This window comes from Crotalus tigris, unplaced genomic scaffold, assembly GCF_016545835.1.
Source record: "Crotalus tigris isolate CLP2741 ecotype Arizona unplaced genomic scaffold, ASM1654583v1 scf7180000018432.44079421565:4894166, whole genome shotgun sequence".
NCBI classification, from domain to species: domain Eukaryota; kingdom Metazoa; phylum Chordata; class Lepidosauria; order Squamata; family Viperidae; genus Crotalus; species Crotalus tigris.
In genome coordinates this window covers 4,144,895-4,169,941 of record NW_024096999.1, presented here as the reverse complement: position 1 = coordinate 4,169,941, position 25,047 = coordinate 4,144,895, and the positions used below count along the sequence as shown (strand labels likewise).

Below are 25,047 nucleotides of genomic sequence, written 5' to 3'. Positions count from 1 at the left end.
ACTAAAACTTAGCTGATACCTTTGCGGCTCAATTGCACCAACGGTCTCCAGGATCGCAACCTCCAAGCCTTCCTTGGAAATCCGCAAAAGTCCGGATTTCCTTCTGCAGCGTTTCCACCAAACTAATTCTCTTCCGCTAAGGTTGCGCCCGGGGTATTTTTGGCCGGGCAGCCTTGCAACGTTCAGGAAGCATATTTTCACAAGCAAAACCGCTTTTCTTTCTTTTTTTTTCTCCTTTTTCTTTTAAATGACTGGCTCGTTGGGAGGGGGTCGCTTTGGGGGGGAAAGGAGCAGCTCTCCCACCGTCTGTTCCTCCTCCCGCTTGCGCACACCCACTCACCGGACCCAAGACACGCGTCACCCTTGCTCGGGGAGCACTCTGGGAGAAGTAGTTTCCTCCCTCCCCTCTTCTGCAACGGCGGCCCCGGGGAACTACAAGCCCCATCGGGCAGCGCTCCACGGCTGGCGCAATCCCCACGGCCAGCTGCTGCGAGGGCCGGCCGGCTGGGCGGCTCCCGACTCGGAGTCCGGCAGGCGTGGGGGAGACCAATGGGCTTTCCCAGAGCCGGCTTCGTTGCAAAGGCAGCCGAGGCCGGCCGCTCATTGGAGAGCTCGGTGGGGCGCTGCCTCTGCCCTCCCCTCCCCTCCTTTTTCTCTTTTTTGCAAGCGGAGGGGCCGTTCCGACGCGCGTTCACTCGCTCGCTTTTTTTGCAAACGGGCGATCTCCTCTGCTTCTCGCAGGGCGCTGGTGCGGGTGAGATGCGGGGCTGGGGGCGCCTTTTGCAGCGCTGGCGGGGTCGGGTCCTTTCTCCTTTCTTCTCCCCACCCTCCTCGGTTTAAACCTCTCCGCTAAAGGAGAATCTTTGCAGCTCAGGGTCGAACTAGCAACGGCAAGTAGAGACTTATAGACCGCTTTACAGGCCCGTCTCTAAGCGGTTTACAGAGTCAGCCTTTTGCCCCCCCCCCAACCACCAGGCTCCTCGTTTTACCATCCTCGGAAGGATGGCAGCTGGAGTCAACCTGGAGCCTCCCTGGGATCCTTCTCTGCTTGGCTGATTTCTGGCGGACGTTTCAGGACCCAGCTAGGTAACAGCATCAGGGCAGGGTCGTAATCATCTCCTCCCTTTTTTTGTCTCCTTCTCCAAAGGCGCCATGCACCGCTTGTCGGGGCTGAGCAGGGAAGCCGTCGCCGTCGCCCCGCTTCGCCTCCCCGAGCGCCGAGCCGAGGCCGTGCGCTTCCTGGCCCGGTTGGCCACCGGCAAAGAGCCGCGCGGCGTCGCCCAGCCGCCGATGGGGACGGAGCGGGCTGCCCGGCCGGGGCTGGCCGGCTGGAGCAGCGCCGCCGCCGAAGCCCCCGCGCTACACCTGAAGGAGAAGGCGCCTCGCGAGAAGATCCTCACGTTGGAATCCATGAACCCGCAGGTCAAGGCGGTGGAGTACGCCGTGCGGGGGCCCATCGTCCTGAAAGCGGGCGAGATCGAGAAAGAACTGCGGAAGGTAGAAGTTGCGGGCGAGTGGGTGGGAGGCACCCCTATATTGGGTTGGGAGGCACTCCTATATTGGGTTGGGCTCGAATTTGGGAGGCTGGGGGCTCCTGACGAGGTTTCCATTGGGAGAGACGTGTTGTTGGTCGTTTGCACGTCGCGCTGACCCGGGTTGCTGGAACGAACCCCCAGCCCGCCCGCGTTCACACGACCGCAGCTTGCAAAAGCGCGCAGTAGCCGAGCGCCTCTGCCCTTTGAGCGCAGTTGGATACTTGGAAACTGCCTTTCCCCGTCCGGAGGCGGCTGGACTCCGATCCCCCCTACTGCCCGGTGGGCGACCCCCGCAGGACCCCGACTTGGAGCTCTCCAGATGTCCACCGCCTGGGAGAAAGAGGCCGAGTGTCATCCTGGCCAACGCCCCTTGAGCCACTCCTCCGCCGCCGCGGCTCTTGATTGGGGCAGGCGAGGCTGGCCGGCTGGAGAAGCAACCAGCATGCGGCGAAGAATCGGGGGGAGGCAAGCCGGGGGACGCGCTAGTCTCGCCGGCTAGGCTCCAGCAGACCCGGGGACCGGGGAGCGAGTGGCTCAAGCGGTTCTCCCCGGGCCCCGCCTGCTCCTGTCCTGCTGGGGACTAAGCCCCCCTCCGCCTTGGGTCCCAAAAACTTGGAAAGAGCCCACTGCTGCTTTCCTTGCATGGATTAAGGGAGGGGGGACCCTACTCTCTGTGGCTTCCAGTCTGGTGGCCTGTACTTAGAGCAGGAGGTCTCCAAAGGTGGCAACTTTTAAGACTTGTGGATTTCAACTCCCAGAATTCCCCAGCCAGCACGGCAAAGGAATTCTGGAAATTGAAGTCCGTTAAGTCCGAAAAGTGACCAAGTTTGGAGACCCTTGACTTGAAGGGTTAAGCAGAGGAGTCCTTCTGCAGCTGTTGTCCTGTAGCAAACTTGGACCCATCCCTCCCAGAATCACCTTAGGGCAGGGGCCTTCAAACTTGGCCCTTTTATGACTTGTGGACTTCAACTCCCAGAATTCCACAGCCAGTAGGGGGGCCTTCAAACTTGGCCCTTTTATGACTTGTGGACTTCAACTCCCAGAATTCCACAGCCGGCTGAGGAATTCTGGGAGTTAAAGTCCACAAATCATAAAAGGGTCAAGTTTGAAGACCCCCTGCCTTAGGGATTCCAGATCTTAGGCAAGGAATCTGCTAGTGAGCTTCATCTGTAACCGAGAACAGGTATCATCCTGGACTCACTATCATTCATTTAGTGACGGTTCAAACTTAGCAAGGCCACTGAAAAAGGTAACCTGTAACTTGTGTTTCTCGCATTTACGACCCTTGCAGCATCCCATGATGCAATCAAAAGTCAGATGCTTGACAACTGACTTGTATTTTTGACGGTTGCAGTGTCCCGGACTCTTGTGATGTTCTGACAAATAAAGTCAATGGGGAAGTCAGATTACTTAACAGCCGCATTACTAACTTAACTAATAATAATAATAAAGTTGGAAGGGACCTTGGAGGTCATCTAGTCCAAGCCCCTGCTCAGGCAGGAAACCCTATACCATTTTGGACAAATGGCTGTCCACTCTCTTCTTAAAAACTTCCAGTGTTGGAGCATTCACCGCTTCTGGAGGCAGGTTGTTCCACAGGTTAATTGTTCTGTCAGGAAGTTTCTCCTTAGTTCTAGGTTGCTTCTCTCCTTGATGAGTTTCCATCCGTTGCTTCTTGTCCTGCCTTCAGGTGCTTTGGAGAATAGCTTGACTCCCTCTTCTTTGGGGCAGCCCCTGAGATATTGGAACACTGCTATCATGTCCCCCGCTTGTCCTTCTCTTCATTAAACTTGACATACCCAATTCCAGCAGCTGTTCCTTATATGTTTTAGCCTCCAGTCCCCTAATCATCTTTGTTGCTCTTTTCTGCACTCTTTCCAGAATAGTTAATAAAGTTGGAAGAGACCTTGGAGGTCATCTAGTCCAACCCCCTGCTCAGGCAGGAACCCCTATACCATTTCGGACAAATGGCTGTCCATTCTCTTCTTAAAAACTTCCAGTGTTGGGGCATTCACCATTTCTGGAGGCAGGTTGTTCCAGTGGTTAATTGTTCTAACTGTCAGGAAGTTTCTCCTTAGTTCTAGGTTGCTTCTCTCCTTGATGAGTTTCCATCCGTTGCTTCTTGTTCTGCCTTCAGGCGCTTTGGAGAATAGCTTGACTCCCTCTTCTTTGGGGCAGCCCCTGAGATATTGGAACACTGCTATCATGTCCCCCTCGTCCTTCTTTTTGTTAAACTAGAAATACCCAATTCCAGCAACCGTTCCTTATATGCTTTAGCCTCCAGTCCCCTGATCATCTTTGCTGCTCTTCTCTGTACTCTTTCTAGAGTCAATGATTTACTTCAATGACTTACCTATCAATTGTGGCCAGAAACGGGGCAAAAGTCACTTAACTGTCATGGTTAGCAATGGCCCAGTTCTGCTAGTAAGTCGAAAACTACCTGTGCCTTGTTTTTCTTTTGTGTCAGAATTTGCTGCTTGGTTGGTCAAGTAAGCAAGGAGCTCTGGCTTGCCCCCTTTAATTTTCAGGCATTATTTTAGGGGGGATAGCCAGGATGCCCTGTTTTGCTCTGGAAATGTTTTTTGAATTGGAACTTGATGGTAGAGTAGAAAAGAAGAAGAGGCATTAGTCAATGGAAAGAGGCAGTGAACTCAAATAAATTTTTCCAGCCATGTAATAGAGTGTTTTTTTTTTTCCAGTTTGTTGCCCTGTAATATTTCTGCTAGGCAATTACGCAGGACTCGTTCCTTGAGAACAAACAGCTGGGGAAAAGCAAACAGCCACCTCCCGTTTTCTTTTATCAGATACTTGCATAAGAATGTAGTTGCTATTTCGCAGGATATTTGCTTTTCCTTCTGATGCAATCCGAGGTTCCTCAGCCTTATGTAACAATCGATAACTTACTTCATACTTTAGATCAGTGATGGCGAACCTTTTAGAGACCGAGTGCCCAAACTGCAACCCAAGACCCACTTATGCATCGTCAGGTGCCAGGTGGGTGTGGCCCATTGGGTAGGCGTGGCTGCCGTGGTAACAGCAGACTAGGTGGGACTAAAAGGTTCAATCAATCAATTCCAACTTTGCAAGATTTTTTTTTCCCCGTGAGAAGTTGAAATTGACTGATTGAACCTTTTTTTTTTTTTGCACACGGCGGCGGAGGCCTAAAGCGAAAAGGTTTTATAAAACCCAGCTGAAGGCCTAGGACTGGAGTGATGGTGCGTGTGCCCACAGAGTGGGCTCTGAGTGCCACCTCTGGCACCCGTGCCATAGGTTCGCCACCACTGCTTTAGATCTTGTTTCAGTAAAAAGTTAAACCTGGCGAGGAGGGGGGGCACTTCTTCCCACCTGTGGCTTTCGCCTTTAAGTGTTTTTTTGGCTTGGCTGTGTTAATGGGAGATGGTTTTAAAAGGTTGTGTGTGTGTGTGTGTGGTTTTTTTTTTTTTTAGAAATAATTACTTTTTCTCAACCCTGGTTGAAGGTGCTGGTTGTAACCTTTAAAAGCACCTTTCAAGTCAGATACCTTACGATTCCCCGAGAACCTTGGAACCCACCTGTAGCTTTTTAAGCCATTCATAGGAGTTTATTTACAATCTTTTATCTTTCTAGAAGGTTGGCCAGATAGTCTGGTACCCTGCAGATAATACTGGAAGTCAGTTTCCGTAAGACAGTGGCCATCTACACGTCTGCAGGGCACCAAGTGGAAAAAATAATAAACCAGCATTAGTCTCCACGTTTGAAGACCCCCCTGGCTTAGAGAGAGCTGTAAAGCCTCTTATATATGCAAGCGGTATATAAGAGCAATTGCTATGACTATGTCAAAAATGTCATAAAACCAGTCATGACCCACTGAATGACTGCATAACTTAGCAACAGAGGATCCGGTCCCAATTGTGGTTGTAAGTTATGGACTATCTGTAAATGCCTCGGGAACTGCACTTAGTTCGGTTCATTTCCTATGCTTGCCACTCTGCTGTTGCCTACTCTCCAAATACGTATCACCTGAGCTAGTGATTGCCCCACTCTCCTTGTTAGTTAACAAGACCCTGACCCCTTCACCTTGGCTCATGGGCTTTCCACGTTTGAAGGACTTGTGCATACAGATAAAGGAGTGTTCAGCCATGTGAATTCCCAGCTGCTCGGTTTTAAGACTCCTGATTATTGGCCCAACACTCTTTGAGAGAGAGTTGACTTGAATTCTCTTGAGTTGACTTAGGGCTTCGGTCTTGTGATGCTGCCTTAATGTTTATGCGCCCGGAAGATTAACTTGGCTGAGCGTTTTGTTCTAAACGGGATTGCCTAATCCAGGATTCTTAAGATTGATCAGCAATCCTTCTGAAGCCTTAGAACTGTTCCCTCGGCAGTCTTTCAGTGCATGGATTATTTCTGAAAGGTAGTCTGTTGCTATTTATTAACCATAGTCATCCCAAGGGATTTCGGCCTCGCTGTCAGTTGGATTTGCGCACCAGGCTAAGCCAAACATACCCCTGGGTGGCTTGGTCTTCATTGTGCTAGAGGAACCCAACCGTTGTGGTTTTCAAAACCATGGTTTATGATTTAATCTGATACACAAGCCTAGATCATTGTCAGTTATTTCATAAAGGCCAAACGTGATGTGTGCAGGCAGCCAAGGATCTTATGCCTTGAATAAATATATAAATATTTTCTCCCCCCAGTTTATCTGTGCATGTTGGGAAAAGTCCAGGGTAAATTACAAAGAGGTTCCCCCTTTGTGAAATTCATCTGGCAGAATAGAATTACCAGTACAGTTAGTCCTCGATTTACAACGGTTTCTTGACTGAAGTTACAGCGGCACTGACAAAAGTGACTTATGACCATTTTTCACATTTAAGACCGTTGCAGCGTCCCCAAGGTCACGTGATCAAAATTGGGATGCTTGGCAACTGACTCGTATTTATGACGGTTGCTGCGTCCTGGGGTCACGTGATCCCCTTTTGCGACCTTCTGTCAAGCAAAGTCAATGGGGAAGCCAGAGTCACTTAACAACCGGGTTACTAATTTAAGAACTGCAGGGACTCACTTAACAATGTGGCTAGGAAAGTCGTAAAATGGGGCAACCTAAGTTTTGGGCTCATTTGTGGTCGAGGACTACCCATAGTCTCTGTTGCTGTCCCTCTCTTAGAGCATCTACACTCTCAGAATTGTCCGTCAGTGTAAAATGAGACTGAAATATCCCAAACTAGCAATTAATGTATTTACAAGAACCTGGAAAAGTACAAACATGAAAAACAAGTTCCAGCAAGAAAATCTTGCTCTTGTTTCTTGCTCTGCTGGTCAGATTCTCCTTTTGGTGAATCTTAACATTTTGTGTCAAAGATTTTTGTGTGCGTTTCAGCATTTGGAAGTTACAGTTGACACTGGACCCATGGCCTGTAGCTGCCTATAGGACTGTAGTCAATTCTAGCAGGGGATAGTGTTGTTGTCCAGAAGCTGGTTGTTTTCCAAATCTTGTAACAGAACTAAGCTTTCATGGAGAGCAATCCACTTACAGTTTTTGCTCGGTGAAGTCCTTGGGACTTGCAGACGTTTTATTACCTAACTAGGTAACATCATCAATGCTAGAAGGGAGTGAGATTTGATCTCTTTTGGCTTCCTGGATACCATAAGGCTCTTAATGATTAACAAGTGTTTTATGTGGCTGCTCTTCAGCAGAAAAGCATATTTGCTTTCATCTATATTTATATCTATATTATCTATATCTATCTATAGGTGTGCGTGTGTGTGTAGATAGATACAGATATAGATATAGATATAGGGATGGATGGATAGATAGATGATAGATAGATAGATAGATAGATAGATAGATAGATAGATAGATAGATAGATAGATAGATACATAGATAAACAGCAACTTGCCATCTCTGATGATATTTCTAACTTCATGGTTTCTACTGACATGAATTCAGTGCAAATGAACCAGAAGATTCTGCAGATATCTGAGGGTCATTTATGATCTAACTTTTGGCTGTTCAACCTTCCCTCATTGTGACTTCACGTTGAATTAGGCACATGCCTTATGAATGCAAACAGCAGCCCACAAGACAAACAGACCTTGTTAACATCTGCAGAGTGATAACAGGAGATTCGGGTGTCAATTGTTGGCAAGCTTTCTTGGAACAATTCCCACATGAGCTCTCAGAAGGATTTTTTTTCCTCAGTTGATCTCTATAGCAGGGGTCTGCAACCTTGACAACTTTAAGACTTGTGGACTTTTTGGAATTTTAGGTAAAATGCGGAATGTGCTTTGTACTAGGGCAGGACAACAAACAGTGGTTGGAAACGAATCAAAGAGAGAAGCAACCTGGAATTAAGGAGAAACTTCCTAACAATAAGGACAATTAATCAGTGGAACAGCTTACCACCAGAAATGTGGGCGCTCCATCACTGGAGGTTTTTAAGAAGAGACTGGACAGTCACCTGTCTGAGATGGTATAGGTCCTCCTGCTTGAGCAGGAGGCTGGACTAGAAGACCTCCAAGGTCCCTTCCAACTCTATTCTATTCTATTTTTTTTTTTTAGGCAAGATCTACCTTTTTTTTTCTTGACTGAACTCATGTAACCTCCAGAATCGATAGTGAGATGGACAACGTATACTGTACATTTAATCAATCCATTTTTTTTTAAACTGTAGCTTTTTAGCAGCGGGTGCTTAAGTGGAAATACCAGAATGAAACAGCAGAAAATTTGTGGTCTAGGCTTTGGCTGCTAGAGATGGGAAGATGTTCAACTTTTCACTTGCCTTTCACCCAGGACCCCCACAAGGATTGGCAGCTGTATTGCACAGAGTTTGTTGTTCTTTGCAAAAAGAGACTTCCTAAATGAAATTAGCTCTCCAAATTGTGCTTAACTTCACATTCCATTTTTTGGATGGCGTTTAGATTCTCATTCCTGCTGTTCTTATGATGTTGGAGAAGAAGACAAGTTATGTTCTTTGCCAGAACTTCGTTAGATTTTTTTTGGGGGGGCACACACATTTAGGATCTTCAGCCTTTGCTTTAAACTATAACTATGCATCCTTCGATGTTTTTCTTCAGAGGAGAAAAAAACATTTTCCTAATTCCAGCCTTTGTACTTCTTAATGGGAGACCGAGATCCAGCTCAGCTTTTGGATCATAAATAGCTTTGAACACCCCGATGGAAAACTGTAAAAACATCTCCCACCCTCTTTTAGATATTGCTGTTTTGCAAAATGTGCCTGCTATTTTTTTTTTTTAAAAAAAAAAACAAGTGCTAACATCAAAGAATGCTTGATTGCAGATGATTGTTGTCAGCCAGGTGTTCCCTTATTTGATTTTGGTGGGTGCGATTTTGTGCAGCACGACGATCTCAGCGTACACCTACCTCAATGTGTATTTTGTATCATGTAAACTGAGCCTCAATAATGCCATGTGTAGTGCAGTGTTAGAACAAAAACATACATCCTTGAAAACACTCCTTTATTCCTTTTATAAATAAAAAATGCTGCACGGCCTTCCATGTTTCACCTTCCGGATTAAATATCTACTTTGATTGGCTCCAATTATCTCTGCAATATATTCTTGTATTTGTTCAAGAAAGAAGCATCTTTCAAGTTCAGCCTGAGTGGAAAGAATGAAGTCCTTTGGTATCAAAGTTAGGACTTGCTCGGGAATCAAAAATGTCCAGCATTATTGAGGCTGAATTGATGGAGTTTGAATAAGCATCATGGTGTGTCTCATTTGTTGGCTTCTGTAGGATAGCTTCATGTTTGGCTAAACCCATCAGGGAAACTTGCTGTGGTTTTCTTAGTGTTACATCCAAACCAGAAGTTCTTTATTTATCCTCTGAACCAGAATTCGACCCGAGGTTTTGCTTCAGAATTCTGACTTATAGCAATAGCATCCAAGTTAAAAAAAATAAAGTTTGCAGACTAAAAACGAGATGTGTTTCTCTCTTTTCCTGCTCTAGGTTGCTTGCGATCATACCAGTTAAGTTATTCATTTACATAATCTGGTATTGATGTTCAGTCTTCACTCCAGTTTCTAAGATTGCCACCCCCATGACTTGGTTGAAATGTCATGTTGGTTTGCTTTGTTTGGATAAGCCTCCAAATACAGGAATGTATGTTAGAATTTGCATCACCTCGTTTTGAAGGGCTTCCTCAAATGATCATTTGCTGTATGGGATGAAACTAGAGATTGCTACAAATAAAGAGTTAATTGGGCCTTTATTATAAGGAGAACGTAGGAAGAGAGAGGAACAAGAAAAGCAGCAGTTGGCAGGGGAAATAGGGAGTGGAATATAAATAGGTAATAAACAAATTTGTGGTATTTGTAAAAAAGTTCATCCTCTTTCGGTAAATTTTACTGATGTAAAAAGAAATCATTTATATCCTATAATAACCATCCAGATATGAAGTTGTTACTGCAGGGAACTTGTTCTTAATTAAGAGAGAGAATGGTGCCTTATATTTTTATAAGGTATTACTCCAGCAGCAGAAGAACCAGTAAACAAGTTTGTCAACTCAAGCTTTAGGATTTTGAGGTGGCATCAGTGAGATTTTAAAGCACATTTACGCTCCAAATAAACCTAGACGTTATGCCATTTCTCATCATGGAAAGCTGGTTCCACCATATTGCATAAAAACACGTAATCTTCAATTGCATGGACTGTCTTGATTTTAGCAGCCATATACTGTTGAATAATATCTCCTGCCGTAGTAAGAAAAACCCAGCACAATCATATCCTGTTCTAGTTTTCTGAACATCAGCTGATTGACTGCTGTCAGAAGCTGAGCTAAATGGACTTCTGGACTTAAGACCAATACGCCACCTGGTTTATCCAACCAGTATATTATTAAACCAAGCATGGAAGGGGAAAAGGATGCACAAGGTTCATAAACGTGATGTTCAGTGTTCCCATGACTTGCCTACGGCCTCTTATGTCATCAGTGGTCCTTTTCAATACATTTTGTAAGATGACAAAGCATGAACAAAGAACTTTATACCTCCTACACTGAGACTGGCTTTTATTAAGAAAAAAACAGCAATGCCACTACTTTAAAAGCTGATTGACCTTATCTGGTTTTAAAGACACAGATATGGGCTGGTCCATACACGGAAGCTATTTCATACAGGGGCAGGAAATCCTGTATAACAATTTCAGCTCTTGTGACTTTTTAATAAAGTCATAATCATCCAGGGATATTGAAAATAGCTTTAGGAATGGAGGAGAATATGTGATGTGCAAGCACCATGTTACTAATACCTGAGGAATGATCCACAAACATTTGAAGTCAGCATAGCTGGCTGAAGAATTCTGGGAGTTGAAGTCCACAAGTCATAAAAGGGCCAAGTTTGAAGACCCCTGTTTTAAGTGGTCTGCATAAAAGAGAGGGTTGGAATGGCTGGTCAGTTTTGGTGTCTTCCTAGTTGCGTTGGGTTCTACAAAGCTTGGATTTGCTGCCTAACAGGTTTGCTTTTTCTCCCTTCAGGGCATCAAAAAACCTTTCACAGAAGTCATCAAGGCCAACATTGGTGATGCTCACGCCATGGGACAGCAGCCCATCACCTTCCTTCGACAGGTAGGAGGACACGGCTGGAGGAAGACCAGAAGCTCCTTGAGGAAAGGCAGCCAAAGCCATAAGGCAGAGGTCCCCAACCACCTGGGCCGCGGCAGAGGCTGTTTGTGCTCACGTGCCAAGCTCCATTTGCACAAACGGAGCTTCATGCACAAGCACTTGCCACTTGCGCGAGGGGAGCTTGGCATGTGAGCACAAGTTGCCTTTCGCTTGCGCTAGTGGAGCTTCACGCACCACTTGCGCGCACAGCTCCACTAGCGCAACTGGAGGGCGTGTGCAACCACTGCTCATGGCAATGAAGCTATGTGCGCCAATGAAGCTATGCGCGCCAACCACTGCTCACGCCAATGAAGCTATCACACACACACACACACACACACACACACACACACACACACACACACAGAGTGCCGGGCTGCCAAGGTGGAAAGGTTGGGGACCATTGCCCTAAGGAATGGGGTCTGCTATTATGCCAAAGTGGACAACTAAATACTGTTTCTCCAGATTGGAAACTAAAGCAAGGAGGGGGAAAAAAATAATCAAGCTGCTAACATGGATTTTTATTTAACAAACCAGTACGGATAACGTCGAGAATAGCAAGCACTTCTGGGATGTTGTGTGTGTGTGTATCAGAAACGCACCGGCGGGTGTCACAGAGCTAACCTGAGCAAACTGGAGCAAAAGTATGGTTGCCAAGTAGTTGAGAAACAAGCACCATGGCATGGTACCTTGGAAATAATAATATTATTGACAATAATGCTACAAGTAGTTCTTGACTGACGGCCACAATAGACTCCAAAATTTCCCCATTATTAAAAACAAAGCAGCATTAAGTGAGTTTTGCCGCATTTTACACAGTTCTTCAGTGATTCACTGCCGGTATTAACCGAATCATGCGATCATTAAGTCAGTCTGGCGTTCCCCCATTGGCTTTGCTTGTCCAAAGCTGGCTGGGATGATTATTCACCCGACCCTAGGACAGTGCAACTGTCTTAAGTACGTGCCAATTGCCAAGCACCTGAATTTTGATCACCTGATCATGAGGATGCTGCAGCAGTCATAAGTGGGAAAAAAACGATCTTTTTAAGTCCCCCTTTTTTTCAGTGCCATTGTAACTAAATAAATAGCTGTGCACTGAGGACTTAGAGTGAGATTGGAATCCTTTTATAGGTCGCTCTGAATGGCTGGGTTTAAAGTTGCGTCCTGTGGAATTCATCTCTTTCTCTATGTTTTCTGGGCAATGTAGGTGGTGGCGCTTTGTACTTACCCCAACCTGCTGGACAGCCCCAGTTTCCCAGAAGATTCCAAGAAGAGGGCAAGACGGATCTTGCAAGGCTGTGGAGGCAACAGCTTAGGTACTTCAATCATTTTTTTCACATTAGATCTGGCCCTCTCCTGTTAGTGGTCATTCCTTGGATTAGATGCAGCCTGAAAAAAAACCCAGATTTTTTTTAATTGATAGTTTTCCAATAGTGATCTTTTGTTTTCTTCCAATTTCCTGCCATACTTTACCTTCTTTTCCATTTCTTTTCACGTTGCAGTTGTTTCATTTCTTATTGCTTGCTACACAATAAAACCAGTTTGGATACGATCACTTAGCTAGATAAGTTGCACGCCGGGTCTGAGGGAATTCTGGGAGCGGAAGTCTCCACATCTTACATTTGCCAAGGTTGAGAAACATAGAGTGGTGTGTTATGCTCATCGTCATCAACATCAGTTCAAGATGTTCCCGGGTCATTGTGTCTAGGAAAGAGTTTAAACTGGAATAAATTATTGAGGTACGGTCAGAAATATGTAGCAATTTTCCAGGGGAAATGTCTCACAGTTTTAACATTTGAAACAAATGAAACACACCTTTCCCATCTCAAATTGGAATTCAAAATGCTAGCAGAGTTGAATGACGGTAGCAACAAGGCCAGTCTATCTGAGTCTCTTTTTCTTTCTGGTCGTTTACCCACTTCCTTAGGTCCACACATATTTTTCTAAGTTTCCGTAGTAACATTTAAACTCTAAAACTAGTTCAACTTGATGTATAAGGAAGCATAATTGGGCAACACTGACACAAGACAATCCTCGTGTGTATATGCTAAGGTATATGGCGTCGTCATGTCCTCTCTTTTTTTATTCTTTGCCTGCAAGGTTGAACCTCCCTGGGATTATTGGAGATGCTTTGACTCCATCTTGTCATTGGTCACTCTGATATCAACAAAAAACACTTGATATAAAATAAGGACATCATTGATCCTTGAGTCACTATGGCAGGGCCATAATCTCTCTGTAGTCTTGAGGGTTAAAAAAAAACCCATTCCAAATATATTCCAAAATTCCGAGATCCGGACAGCATCAGCAGAGTGCATAGCAAAGTTGAAATGCTCACAAATGGAATATCTCTGTGGCTCTGGTAGTCAATTCAAGTCCAGTAAGTTTATTGCAGTCAAAGACCAGAGACCAGAACAAGTTAAAACACTCAAGGAATATCCAGTTAAAAATTCTAGAATAAAATAATAAATAACAGCTCTGGTTAAAGAAAAAAAAAAGCACTTTACAAGATATAGCTGAAATATAAATCTGAACTTCAGCTTTCTCCAAATTGTTACTCAAAGCTGTGTGTCTTGGGTATATTTTTATTCTGCTTGTGCTCTCACTAAGAATGTGTGGGAGAACTGTGACTGTGGGGGATTCTTAGCGCTGTCTGAACTGGGGTTTTTTCTTGCAGATGTTTCATTACCAAACTAGGTAACGTCATCAGTGCTCATGATGAGCAACGTTTGTGCATTGAGCCTCAACTTGAAGTGACAAATGTACTGCTTGATCTGTTTTGGTTTCAAAGTGGAGATGGAAGAGGGTGGGGGAAATCTACTTCAGATTTAATCTTTATTCTCTCTGAATATGTTAATTAATCAAAGGGTTTATTTCAGTGATGGCGAACCTTTTAGAGACCGAGTGCCCAAACTGCAAACCAAAACCCACTTATGCATCATCGGGTGCTGGGTGGGTGTGGCCCCTTGGGTGGGCGTGGCTACGGTGGTAACAGAAGAGTGGGTGGGACTAAAAAGTTCAATCAATCAATTTCAACTTTGCAAGATTTTTTTTCCGTGAGAAGTTGAAATTGACTGATTGATTGAACCTTTTTTTTTTGAACGCGATGGCAGAGGCCTAAAGCAAAAAGGTTTTATAAAACCCAGCTGAAGGCCTACGACTGGAGCGATGGCGCGCGTGCCCACAGAGAGGGCTCTGAGTGCCACTTCTGGCACCCGTGCCATAGGTTCGCCACCACTGGTTTATTTGATGGGCATAAGTGACCGATCGAGGGTTAGGAACAATAAAGGAAACATCTTAGAAGAATCCCAACTTGTCTTTTGTGGGTTTTGGAGGCTGACATTTTCCTTCCTTGCATAGGTTCGTACAGCGCCAGCCAAGGAATCAATTGCATTCGTGAAGATGTCGCGGCATACATTGAGCGGCGAGATGGTGGCGTCCCTGCAGATCCAGAGAACATCTATTTGACCACAGGAGCAAGCGATGGCATTGCTGTAGGTGGCATTGGGGTTATCTTCTATTTATATACATATATTTTAATTAATTTTTTTATAATCAGAAGTGCTTAATATTTTATCAGCAACACATTGTCAACTTACTAATACATGTTAAATTCCTTTCTCTCTACCTCATTTTTCTAACCATTGATAAAAAGTATCCCATGCTCTAAAGCAGGGGTCCCCAACGTGGGCCACTTTATGACTTGTGGACTTCAACTCCCAGAATTCCTCAACCAGCCATAACCAGAGTTATCTTTCTTCAATCTTCCAGACCATTCTCAAGATCCTCGTCTCGGGAGGTGGGAGATCCCGAACTGGAGTGATGATCCCAATTCCTCAATATCCTTTATATTCAGCTGCCATTTCCGAATTGGATGCCATCCAGGTGAACTATTACCTGGACGAAGAGAACTGCTGGGCCCTAGATGCGAACGAATTACGCCGCTCCTTATATGAAGCCAAAGCGTATTGTAACCCCAAGGTTCTTTGCATCATTAATCCTGGAAACCCCACAGGTGTGCAAAACCTCTACAGGTCTGCTCTTCACACTTTTCTGTGTCCTTTCTCTACGGCCTGGTTGTAGTAAATCATGATGTCTTTGTACAGGCAACCCTCTAGTTGCAACCATTATTCAGCCACCAGTGAAAGTCACAACAGTGCTGAACAAACAGTGGTTATGGCCGGTCCTCAGAGTGCCAGTCATCTCAGCGTCTCTGCAGTCATGTGATTGTGCGCAGCTGGCTCACACTTACAACTGGTTGCAGTGATAGTATGATTGATGTTTTCAACTTTTCCTGCCGGCTTCCCCAGAAAGTCAATGGGGAAGCTGGCAGGAAAGGTCAGAAGTCACTGGGATGTCTATGGAGATTCTCAGTCATCCAGGTCATGGTTGTCCCAAAGGTGCTTTTTTAAGAGGCAACTGGAGTTTTGGGGTTTTTTCTTTGAAGATGTTTTGCTTCTCATCCAAGGAGCTGAAGGAGCTTCTGGGATGAGAAGCGAAACTTCAAAGAAAAAAACCCCAAAACTTCAGTTGCCTCTTGAAAAAAGTCACTGGTAAGTTTCCCCCACCTATGCACCTTCTCCCAGCTGCTCTGCACATAATAGCAATAATAAAGTTGGAAGAGACCTTGGAGGTCTTCTAGTCCAACCCCCTGCTCAGGCAGGAAACCCTACTCCATTTCAAACAAATGGTTGTCCAGTCTCTTCTTAAAAACTTCCAGTGTTGGAGCATTCACAGCTTCTGGAGGCAACTATTCCACTGATAATTGTTCTCACTGGCAGGAAATTTCTCCTTAGTTCTGGGTTGGTTCTCTCCTTGAACGGTTTCCATCCGTTGCTTCTTGTCCTGCCTTCAGGTGCTTTGGAGAATAGTTTGACTCTTATTTCTGGCAACTTGTGCTGGCCATTTGCATGCCACTCAAACCTTCCTGGAGCTTCGCCACACCTCCTGTGCATCCTTCCCAACCCTCGCCATGCTTCACTTGAGCACCTCCTTGCACCCTCCCCATGCTCCTCTTGCTGTGCATCCCTCACAGCCTTGTGCACCCTTCACACCCTCCCTGACCCTCACACCTAACGCTGAGACAGTTGTTCTTTTGTTTTGGAATGACGAAATTATTGACGTATCCAGTGGTGGGATTCAAATATGGGAACAACCGGTTCTCTGTGTGGATGTCACTTCCGGAAGTCCATTCTGGGCCTGGGCAACAAAAAATTAGCTACCGGTTTTGCCGAAGTGGTGCAAACTGGCTGAATCCCACCACTGGACGTATCCTCTGTTTCATTGGAAAGGAGAACTGCTTTGAAACTTTTCCCCCCCCTGTTTCTTCCTGAATTGTAGGTCAAGTTCAAAATCGAAAATGTATTGAAGAGGTCATACATTTTGCCTGGGAAGAGAAACTGTTTCTTCTGGCTGACGAGGTAATGAAAATGTTTAGCCTTGGAGGCAACAACGTATCTGGATATTGGAGAGCATGTGTCGCTGTGATGTTCTTGCAAAATGACCAGGAGGATCAGTGAGGCCGATCACAAAACTTCCAGATACGAAAAACACAGATTGATGCATTATTTGTCCTAGAGAAACAGACACCTATTCCTGGGTCCTCCGTAGGTTTCATGGTTTTTCTTAGGAAATTAAAATGAGGTGTTTCAATGCATACTTGCTTATTGACCGAAAACCCAGAGACCCATATGCAACTCAGGATAATATTAGAGTGGGGGACTTCCTTTGGAGCACAGCAGTGTTTTTACTTATATTAAAATGGGGAGGGGGGGGATCAGACAAGAAAACTGCTGGGTGTAAAGAGAGCTTTCCCTAAACACACAAGCTAAGGAGCATCAAAAGCTCTAAAATGTTCGCTGTCATATAACTGAATCCTAAAAAGTAACGTTGCTTTTTGAAAAGAAAGAAGCCTACAGATCAGTGGTTCTCAACCTTTTTAATGCCGCGACCCCCAACCGGTCGTAAGTCGAGGACTACTCAACCAGTCGTAAGCCGAGGACTACTGGTGCAGCACCGTTTGCAGAATGGGACTTTTGGCGGGCTCAGCAGGGCAGAGACAGCCTGGACAATTCCTATTGGCTTTTGAAAGCCAATAGAATTAGACTCTATTCAAAAGAGTATTCTATTGGCTTTCAAAAGCCAATAGAATAAAAGGGAGTAGCACAGCTAAGGAAAAGGGGGGAAAAAATGGCGGACTGCGTTGTTTGGCGACCCTCGTGAAATGGTCGTTCGACCCCAAATGGGGTCCCGACCCACAGGTTGAGAACCATGCTACAGATAGTCCTTAAATTACGACTGGTCGCTTAGTAACTGTTTGAAGTTATTACAGACCCCCCCCGAAAGATACTTACAACCTGGTTCCAAAGGGGGAGGCCTCCCCTGTGGTCATGTGATCACATTTGGACGCTCAGCAACTGACCCATCTTTATGGCTTTAGATGCGTCCCATCATTTACAACGTTTTTGCTGAAAATTGGCATTTATTTGGTGATTTGTAGCAAAAAATGCCCCATAGCGAACAATGGGTTCAGGGTAATGGTGATTCGCTTACCATCTGCTGCAAAGCAAGGTCATAAATTTGGGTGAGTCCTGTGATGAACCACTTTATAACCATCACAACGTACGACTATAACGGATAGGTTACCATTATAGTGATTAAGTTGAGGACTCTCTGCATTTTGTCTTTTTCTGGGGTGCAGGTTTATCAAGACAACGTCTACGCGGAGAACTGCCAGTTCCACTCCTTCAAAAAAATCCTTTATGAAATGGGACCCGATTATTGGAACAATGTTGAACTTGCTTCTTTTCATTCCACTTCCAAGGGCTACATGGGCGAGTAAGTTTCCCAACTGAGTATGGAATTTTTGCTATGCAAAATCCAATTTACTTAAATCCCTTGCTGTGTCTTCTGTGGTCAAACAAAGTCAATACCTCACTTCTTTTGTCATAAAAGGCTTGAACTGCACAGGTGTGGCAGGTTGATTTTTCAAAAAAAAAATTTATTATTGCAAAACAAGTAGTACCTTCTATTATTTGGGTACGGTAGTACTTATTTAGTGTTGATTGGAGGATTATTAATACTCTGACGATTTAGATCACTTAAACCCTAAAGATGAAGGGAAGGAAAGAAACTTTATGTCCGTATTTTTTTTAACTCTCTGCCGCAATGCATAGCCTTAGCTTATATGCTGGCATAATCCACCAAGCAGTTGCCATTTCTTTCTTGCAACAAGAAGATTAAAATAGGATCCTGCATTAGTTGTGGATTTTATAGGTTGCATTTCTGCCATTGCGAGAATTTCGTGCTAAGTTTTCCTCACCAGCACGTTTTTTTCCTCTTTCTCCTTTTCTTCTCTTTTCTGTTCCTGCTGCTTCTGCCTGTTTTTCAGGTGTGGCTACCGAGGAGGCTACATGGAGGTGATAAACCTGCATCCAGAAATTAAAGGGCAGCTAGTTAAGCTCCTCTCTGTTCGTTTGTGTCCACCTGTCTCCGGTCAAGCTGCTATGGATGTTGTCGTGAACCCCCCTGTTCCTGGAGAAGAATCATATGCCCAGTTTATTAAGGTTTGTGCGTGTATTTGACATTCTTTCATCTTTTTTTTTTTTAAATCCTTCTTAAAGCCGCCAGCGGCTCTTGAATCACTGGCAGCCAGAGGAGATGAGAATGAAAATAGGTACTCAAAGAAACACCAAGGCAATGTCACACCTTCAATGTATCCATAAGGATTCATCTGGGATCCATTTTCCAAAGCGGAATTTCCTTTCATTTTTCAAACAACTGTTTAAAAAGAAAGTAGCTATTCTTCCATCCATCCAAACTTCCTCCATCTGCTGCCTTGTCAAATTTGCCTTTGAACTTAACTCTAATCATTTCCATCCAGCATGTGAGGATCCCAGACTGAGAATGTGTACAGTTGTCTGAAGGTGGTGGGCAGTGTTTAGAGACACTGATAACAATGCATCAGGGATAGTTTCTGGATTCACCCTTGAATCGTATATGATTAGATTGGACTGCAAATAATTTATAGCCCTGGCTGGGTTCACGCGGTCTTTCAAGTCAGCTGACAAACCACACAGGAACCCAAATAATATTCAACAGAAACAATGCATAACAAAACTTAAGAACAAGTCAAGTGTATACTGGACAATTTTAATTGCCTATTCTCATCAAGAACTATCACAGTTGGCTGTGCCCACCTCGCTGGAATAATCGTTTATCCTGTGATTTCTTTAGTTAGACTGGGATACAAAGCTTCTCTCATTCTCCAGCCAAGAAAATGCAGATTATGGAACGATGGAAAGTTATCCTTGGTGCTCTCCGAGCTTAGTTGTTTTCTTGCAGACGTTTTCGCTGCCAAACTAGGTAACATCATCAGGGCTAGTTGGCAGTGGAGTCTGCTCTCCTTTTATATAGATGGTGAGTGGATGGTGCTGAGAAACTTAAACAACTGATACTCTACGAAATAAAATAAGAGCTGCAAAATGATGATGATGATGATGATGATATTGGAAGGGACCTTGGAGGTCATCTAGTCCAACCTTCTGCTCTGGCAGGAAACTCTATACCATTGCAGACAAATGGCTGTCCAGTTTCTTCTTAAAAACTTCCAGTGTTGGAGCATTCACCGCTTCTGAAGGCAGGCTGTTCCACTGGTTAATTGTTCTAACTGTCAGGAAGTTTCTCCTTAGTTCTAGGTTGCTTCTCTCCTTGATGAGTTTCCATCCATTGCTTCTTGTCTTGCCTTCAGGCGCTTGGAGAATAGCTTGACTCCCTCTTTGGGGCAGCCCCTGAGATATTGGAACACTGCTATCATGTCCCCCCTCATCCTTCTCTTCATTAATCTAGACCTATCCAATTCCAGCAACCTTTCCTTATATGTTTTAGCCTCCAGTCCCCTGATCATCTTTGTATAGTGCCAGCTGATTTGGGCTGCCCAGTTTAGGTGTCCTTTGTGTAACATTCTTTCCCTCTTCCCGACACAGGAAAAGGAGTCAGTTTTGAACAACCTTGCAATGAAAGCCAAACTAACCGAAGACTTGTTCAATCAAGTGCCAGGGCTCCACTGCAACCCACTTCAAGGAGCCATGTATGCGTTCCCACAAATTTATATCCCTGCCAAGGCTGTTGAAATAGCCAAGGTGAGAATGTCTTGTTTCTCTACAAGAAATGCTGCTGCTATTGAATCAAACTGGAGGTTGTTCGCCTGCTTTGGATAGAACATTTGTGCGCCAAAACAAGCCAGGATTGTTCGGCCACATTTTCTTAATGGAACCAAAACTGCCTGAGTTTGCACATAACCTAGACTTTATATGTTACATTGGCCATTTCGCTAATAAAACTGCATTATGTGGGCGGTACTATCCATGATGAGAATGTGAGCCTAGAGCAGGGGTAGGCAACCTTGGCTCTTTTATGACTTGTGGACTTCAAAACCCAGAATTCCTGAACCAGCCATGCTGACTCAGAAATTCTGGGAGTTGAAGTCCACAAGTCATAAAAGAGCCAAGGTTGCCTACCGCAGGCCTAGAGTATTGGACAAGCTGGTTTATCCGCTAAATATCTTACGTGTTATCAAATTGCACTGCTCTTCCAGTGAATGAAAAGATAGTTATGCTTGCTTCTTGGAGAACGTGCCTTTAAAGCAAGAGGCCTTCAAACTTGGCCCCTTTTATGACTTGTGGACTTCAACTCCCACGCTGGCTGGAGGAATTCTGGGAGTTGAAATCCACAAGTCATAAAAGGGCCAAGTTTGAAGACCCCCTGCTTTAAACAATGGGATAGAAAAAGAATAGATGTGGCATGTTTTATTAGGTTTGGTGGTGGTATCCTTCTCTTTTTACCTCCCGTGGTGCCCAATCATTTAGTACAGACCTCAGGCCCTTATCTGAGTCCATAGTTTCTAGAAATCAGCATCTTTTCCTACACATTTGAAGTCCATCACCAAGATATTTGAGATGAAAAACACAGGGTTCATTCATCTGAAGGTTCATTCTAAAACAGATATTGTGTACAGGTAATCTTCAACTACTTTGCCACGGTTATGAAGTGAATCATTGTAGTTGTTACATTAGTAACACAGTTATTTGGTGAATCTGGCTTCCTGATTGACTTTGCATGTCAGAAGGTCCCCAAAAGTGATTATGTGACCCCGGAACACTGCAACCGTCATAAATATGAGTCAGTTGCTAAGAAACTGAATTTTGATCATGGGACCAGTGCTGCCGTTGTCATAAATGTGAAAAATGGTCATAGGTAACTGTTTTTAGTGCTGTTGTAACTTTGCACAGTCACTAAACGAACTGTTGTACATTGAGCATTGCCTGTAGTTGGCGATCCTGCCCACTCCCAACTGCTTCTTTTAAACCTACACCCAGTGTAAGGTGCTAAACTACGCGGGTGCAAGAAAACACATGGTCGTATCTGAACACAAGAGCATTCAGACCTCTTTAATCATTTCAGAATAGCACAATATTCAGAAACAAGCAGAGAATTTTGAAAGGACTTTGCGATTAGTAATTAAGCCATTGAACTTCAAATTACTCCAGGTCCACCAAATGGCTCCCGACATGTTCTACTGTATGAAACTTTTAGAAGAAACCGGAATCTGTGTTGTTCCTGGAAGCGGGTTTGGCCAAAGAGAAGGAACTTATCATTTTAGGTAAGGTCTGGACTTACAGATACTGTCGCAATGAAATTATTTCCTTGTGATCACCACCAGATGTTCACTAAAGTACTTTTTCTTTTCCTTCTAGGATGACGATTCTCCCACAAGTAGAGAAACTAAAGATCTTATTGGAGAAAGTGAAAGATTTCCATATAAAATTTCTGGAGGAATACTCTTAAAATAAAGACTCCTTGTTTTTTTTTAAGACTGTATCTTTGAAAGTGCATTCAAGCTGCGACAGAAAAATAAGATTTTTCAGAGGTGGCGGTCTTTTTTAAATCAAATTCATGATAGAATTACAATGACTAGAGCTTCAGTTTGATAGAAAAGACTAGTAAAATACGAACCTACAAAAATAAGATACGGGAAATGCATTAAAAGAATTATTAACGCAGTCATTGGTTGCAAATTGAGATGTCACAAAAATTGCCTCAGTCCCTCAGTATGAAAGTAAAACTTGATTGCCTTGGTGCCGATAAACATTCTTTATGCTTTTCTTTAAAAAAAAAAAAGATATCACAATATCCTTTCCTACCAAACCAATTTAGGAAACTACAGTTGTACAGGTAAGCTAAAAGCACAGATGAAATTATTTGGAACTCTTCTGGTGAACCTATCTAAGGGAGATGAAGTGAAGAAATCTTTTGCAAATAAAAGTATTAAAATGTCTTTGTTTCCAGATCAAAGAAGAGGCTCAAGATTCAGTGCCTTTTGAATTTCTGGCAAAACTGCCTCAACATGCAAAATACAACATTTATCTCCTTTGATAAGAAGATAGGTCACTTCATCTGTTTACAAGCATGACTGAAAAATAAGTAAAAGGAAGAGAGCTAGAAAGAGACTTGGAGGATTATAACAATACTTAAACTCCTATTTAATTTTAGCCAGCTGTTTCCAAGCTAGAAATATTGAGTTTAAGCTTCCTTTGGCCAGGATGAGTGCTGGTTCTTAATAAATTGGGAAGCGGGGAGCAACTTGGTTGCAGAAATCTGAGTAGGAACATTTTGGAAAATAAATGTCTGGTTACTCTGGATAAAGTGTCCAAACAAAAGGAGACCTTATTGGGATGTTGGATTATATCTTTGCATAGTAAACAAAAATTGATGATAACAGAGAAACATTTGCTCATAAAAACTTCTGGTTTTCTTGATCACTGTTCTTCGTGAAAAGGTCTCTGATTGCCCTTGCATAATCTTAAAGGGGCCAACATAGACAAGACTGAACAATAAGAAAGGGTCCAATTTGATGTTGCCTCCCTGAATATTCAGATTCCTTCAGGACTATGATTTGAATTTAAATTGTTATTAAACTAGGACTTGGTTGGAAACTTAGTCTGCTTCAAACTGTGTTTCTGCTTGTCAAATTTCAACTGTTCAGAAGCTATTCACTCAAATTTCTTAATTGAGTAAATGTTGTTTGATGTTGGAAGGCCGATCTATGTACATGAAAACATAAATAACGGAACAGGATAGCAAAAGAAATGTTTCTCACATGTCTAAATAGGATGTCACTTGCTTATTTTGACCCATGGCGTCAAGCCTCTAATAACAAGATTCCACCATACAGTAGAAGGAAAAAATCATATGGAGTTTCATTAATCGGGCTGAATTCCAGGAGAAGAAAAATTCTTTTTTCCAGATTGTTTCACCAAAGGGCTAATGGCTCTTTGCCAGATAAGACTGAAATATCCATTAGTTGTGTTTTGAAATCCCTCTTCTCAACCTTTAAAACTTCTCTTATACTTGGATATCATAAAATAAGGTTTAGAATTGCTTCCCACCTAATGCTCTTCAGATACAATGGGAATTATGGATTCAATGCATCTGAAGATCTCTTATATTGCATTTTGTCATGTTGGTCGAGTTGTTACAAATTATATCAAAAATGTACCATCAGTACTCAAAAGGTTTCTTAATTATCAAGATTATATGTCATTTTGAGTAGCTGAGCCAGTTTCCCGAAGTTTCATACCAAATATCTCTTCTGTTGGAAATTACTTGACCGCACTGTTTTCTTAATGATATGCTTGGTTGGGTGCAAGTTTCATACTATAAATTACAATTGGCTGCCTTTTAAATCATATTTGGTATTTTGTTGACGACATCAATTTGTAGGAGGGTGATAGCAATTCTCAAAGCCGTGGCAATTTCCTCCCAAATCTTTAAGTTGCCATGTACTACATGAATGTAGTCAACCAATGCAAGAGAATGTTAACGCTTCATCCAGAGCAGTTGCAATTAAAAATATTTTTGTAAGTAAACATTTTCAGATGGCATGGATGGGAAGTGAGCATTTGTAGTCCTTTGTTTTTCTCTTGTGGTAACTTTTTAATGCTACTGAAAATGGTGTCAAGTTTACATGTTTCTAACTCATGCTTTTACAGAGAGACTTTGAAATTTTACTTCTTTGCACTTTTTAAAAGTGGGAGGTAGTGCTACTTTTGATTTACTCTCAACTCTAAAATACCAACTTCTAGCTTTCCTTGTGACTCAGAAACGGTATTTTATGGTGCCTTTGGATTTCTGATATTTTGGAGTTTATAACATCTCTGAGCATGGTGCATAATATAATCATTGTTAAGGCTGATTTGTCACATTGGTCATTACTGCAAGGAAATTAACATGCCACTTAATTGTCCTTGGCTAGTGATTGTCATTTTCTCAGATCTGCTTCCAAGCCTTGATAGATATGATCCTCGGATGGTTTCAAAATAATTAAACTGTAGGAGCCATTTCATTTTTTTTTTTTTATGTCAAGAATTGATTACCAAGGCAAGCTAACATTATGATGTTTGGTCATGGGTTTGTTTTTCCTGCCTTCTGGTGTTCTTCATCCTGTTCTTGGATGACTTTTTAAATTTTTACTAATAAAAGAGCTATTATGAACTGTGGAAGTCATTTAATAATTTGTATGATGCAGGGTATCCTGGTTCACACATCACAACCAGTGCAGTGCTTAACCATGATTGGGCTCATACTAGTCCATTTTCCAACTCCCCATGGTTAGGCTTGCATTGAGGGGATTAAAAAAGTGGATACCTGAGTTAATTCAGCACCCTAATATAAATGTGGTTGGCTGTTGTCCCCCCCCCCAAACTGCTGGTCAAATCCAGACAGTAGTTCACTTATCATTCATGTGTGTTATCTGAATTCAGAAAAACCATAGTCAACTGGCTGGTTGCCACTCCAATCGAGACGCAAAAGCTATATGAATCTCTACGTGTTAAATTTTGGTTACTTTTAACCTTGATCG

General features: G+C 43.4%; 1 protein-coding gene across 3 annotated transcripts; it reads left to right on the top strand.

The window, feature by feature from the left end:
• The first annotated feature begins 431 nt into the window (after positions 1-431).
• On the top strand, positions 432-24,680 carry GPT2 (glutamic--pyruvic transaminase 2). 3 transcript variants are annotated; one of them, XR_005557798.1, is made up of 13 exons: positions 432-754; positions 1,148-1,497; positions 11,004-11,093; positions 12,337-12,445; positions 14,490-14,623; positions 14,901-15,144; positions 16,470-16,549; positions 17,830-17,966; positions 18,520-18,694; positions 20,114-20,269; positions 21,677-21,789; positions 21,884-22,361; positions 22,476-24,680. XR_005557798.1 is itself a non-coding variant. In XM_039352456.1 (12 exons), exons 1-12 carry the CDS (start codon positions 550-552, stop codon positions 21,972-21,974), a joined length of 1,884 nt encoding a protein of 627 aa, XP_039208390.1. In that variant the 5' UTR covers positions 432-549; the 3' UTR covers positions 21,975-24,680. The 3 variants fall into 3 exon arrangements, 2 of the variants coding, with proteins under 2 accessions (XP_039208390.1, XP_039208391.1); XM_039352456.1 differs by having other exon boundaries at positions 21,884-24,680; XM_039352457.1 differs by having other exon boundaries at positions 473-615; positions 21,884-24,680.
• The last annotated feature ends 367 nt before the right edge of the window (positions 24,681-25,047 follow it).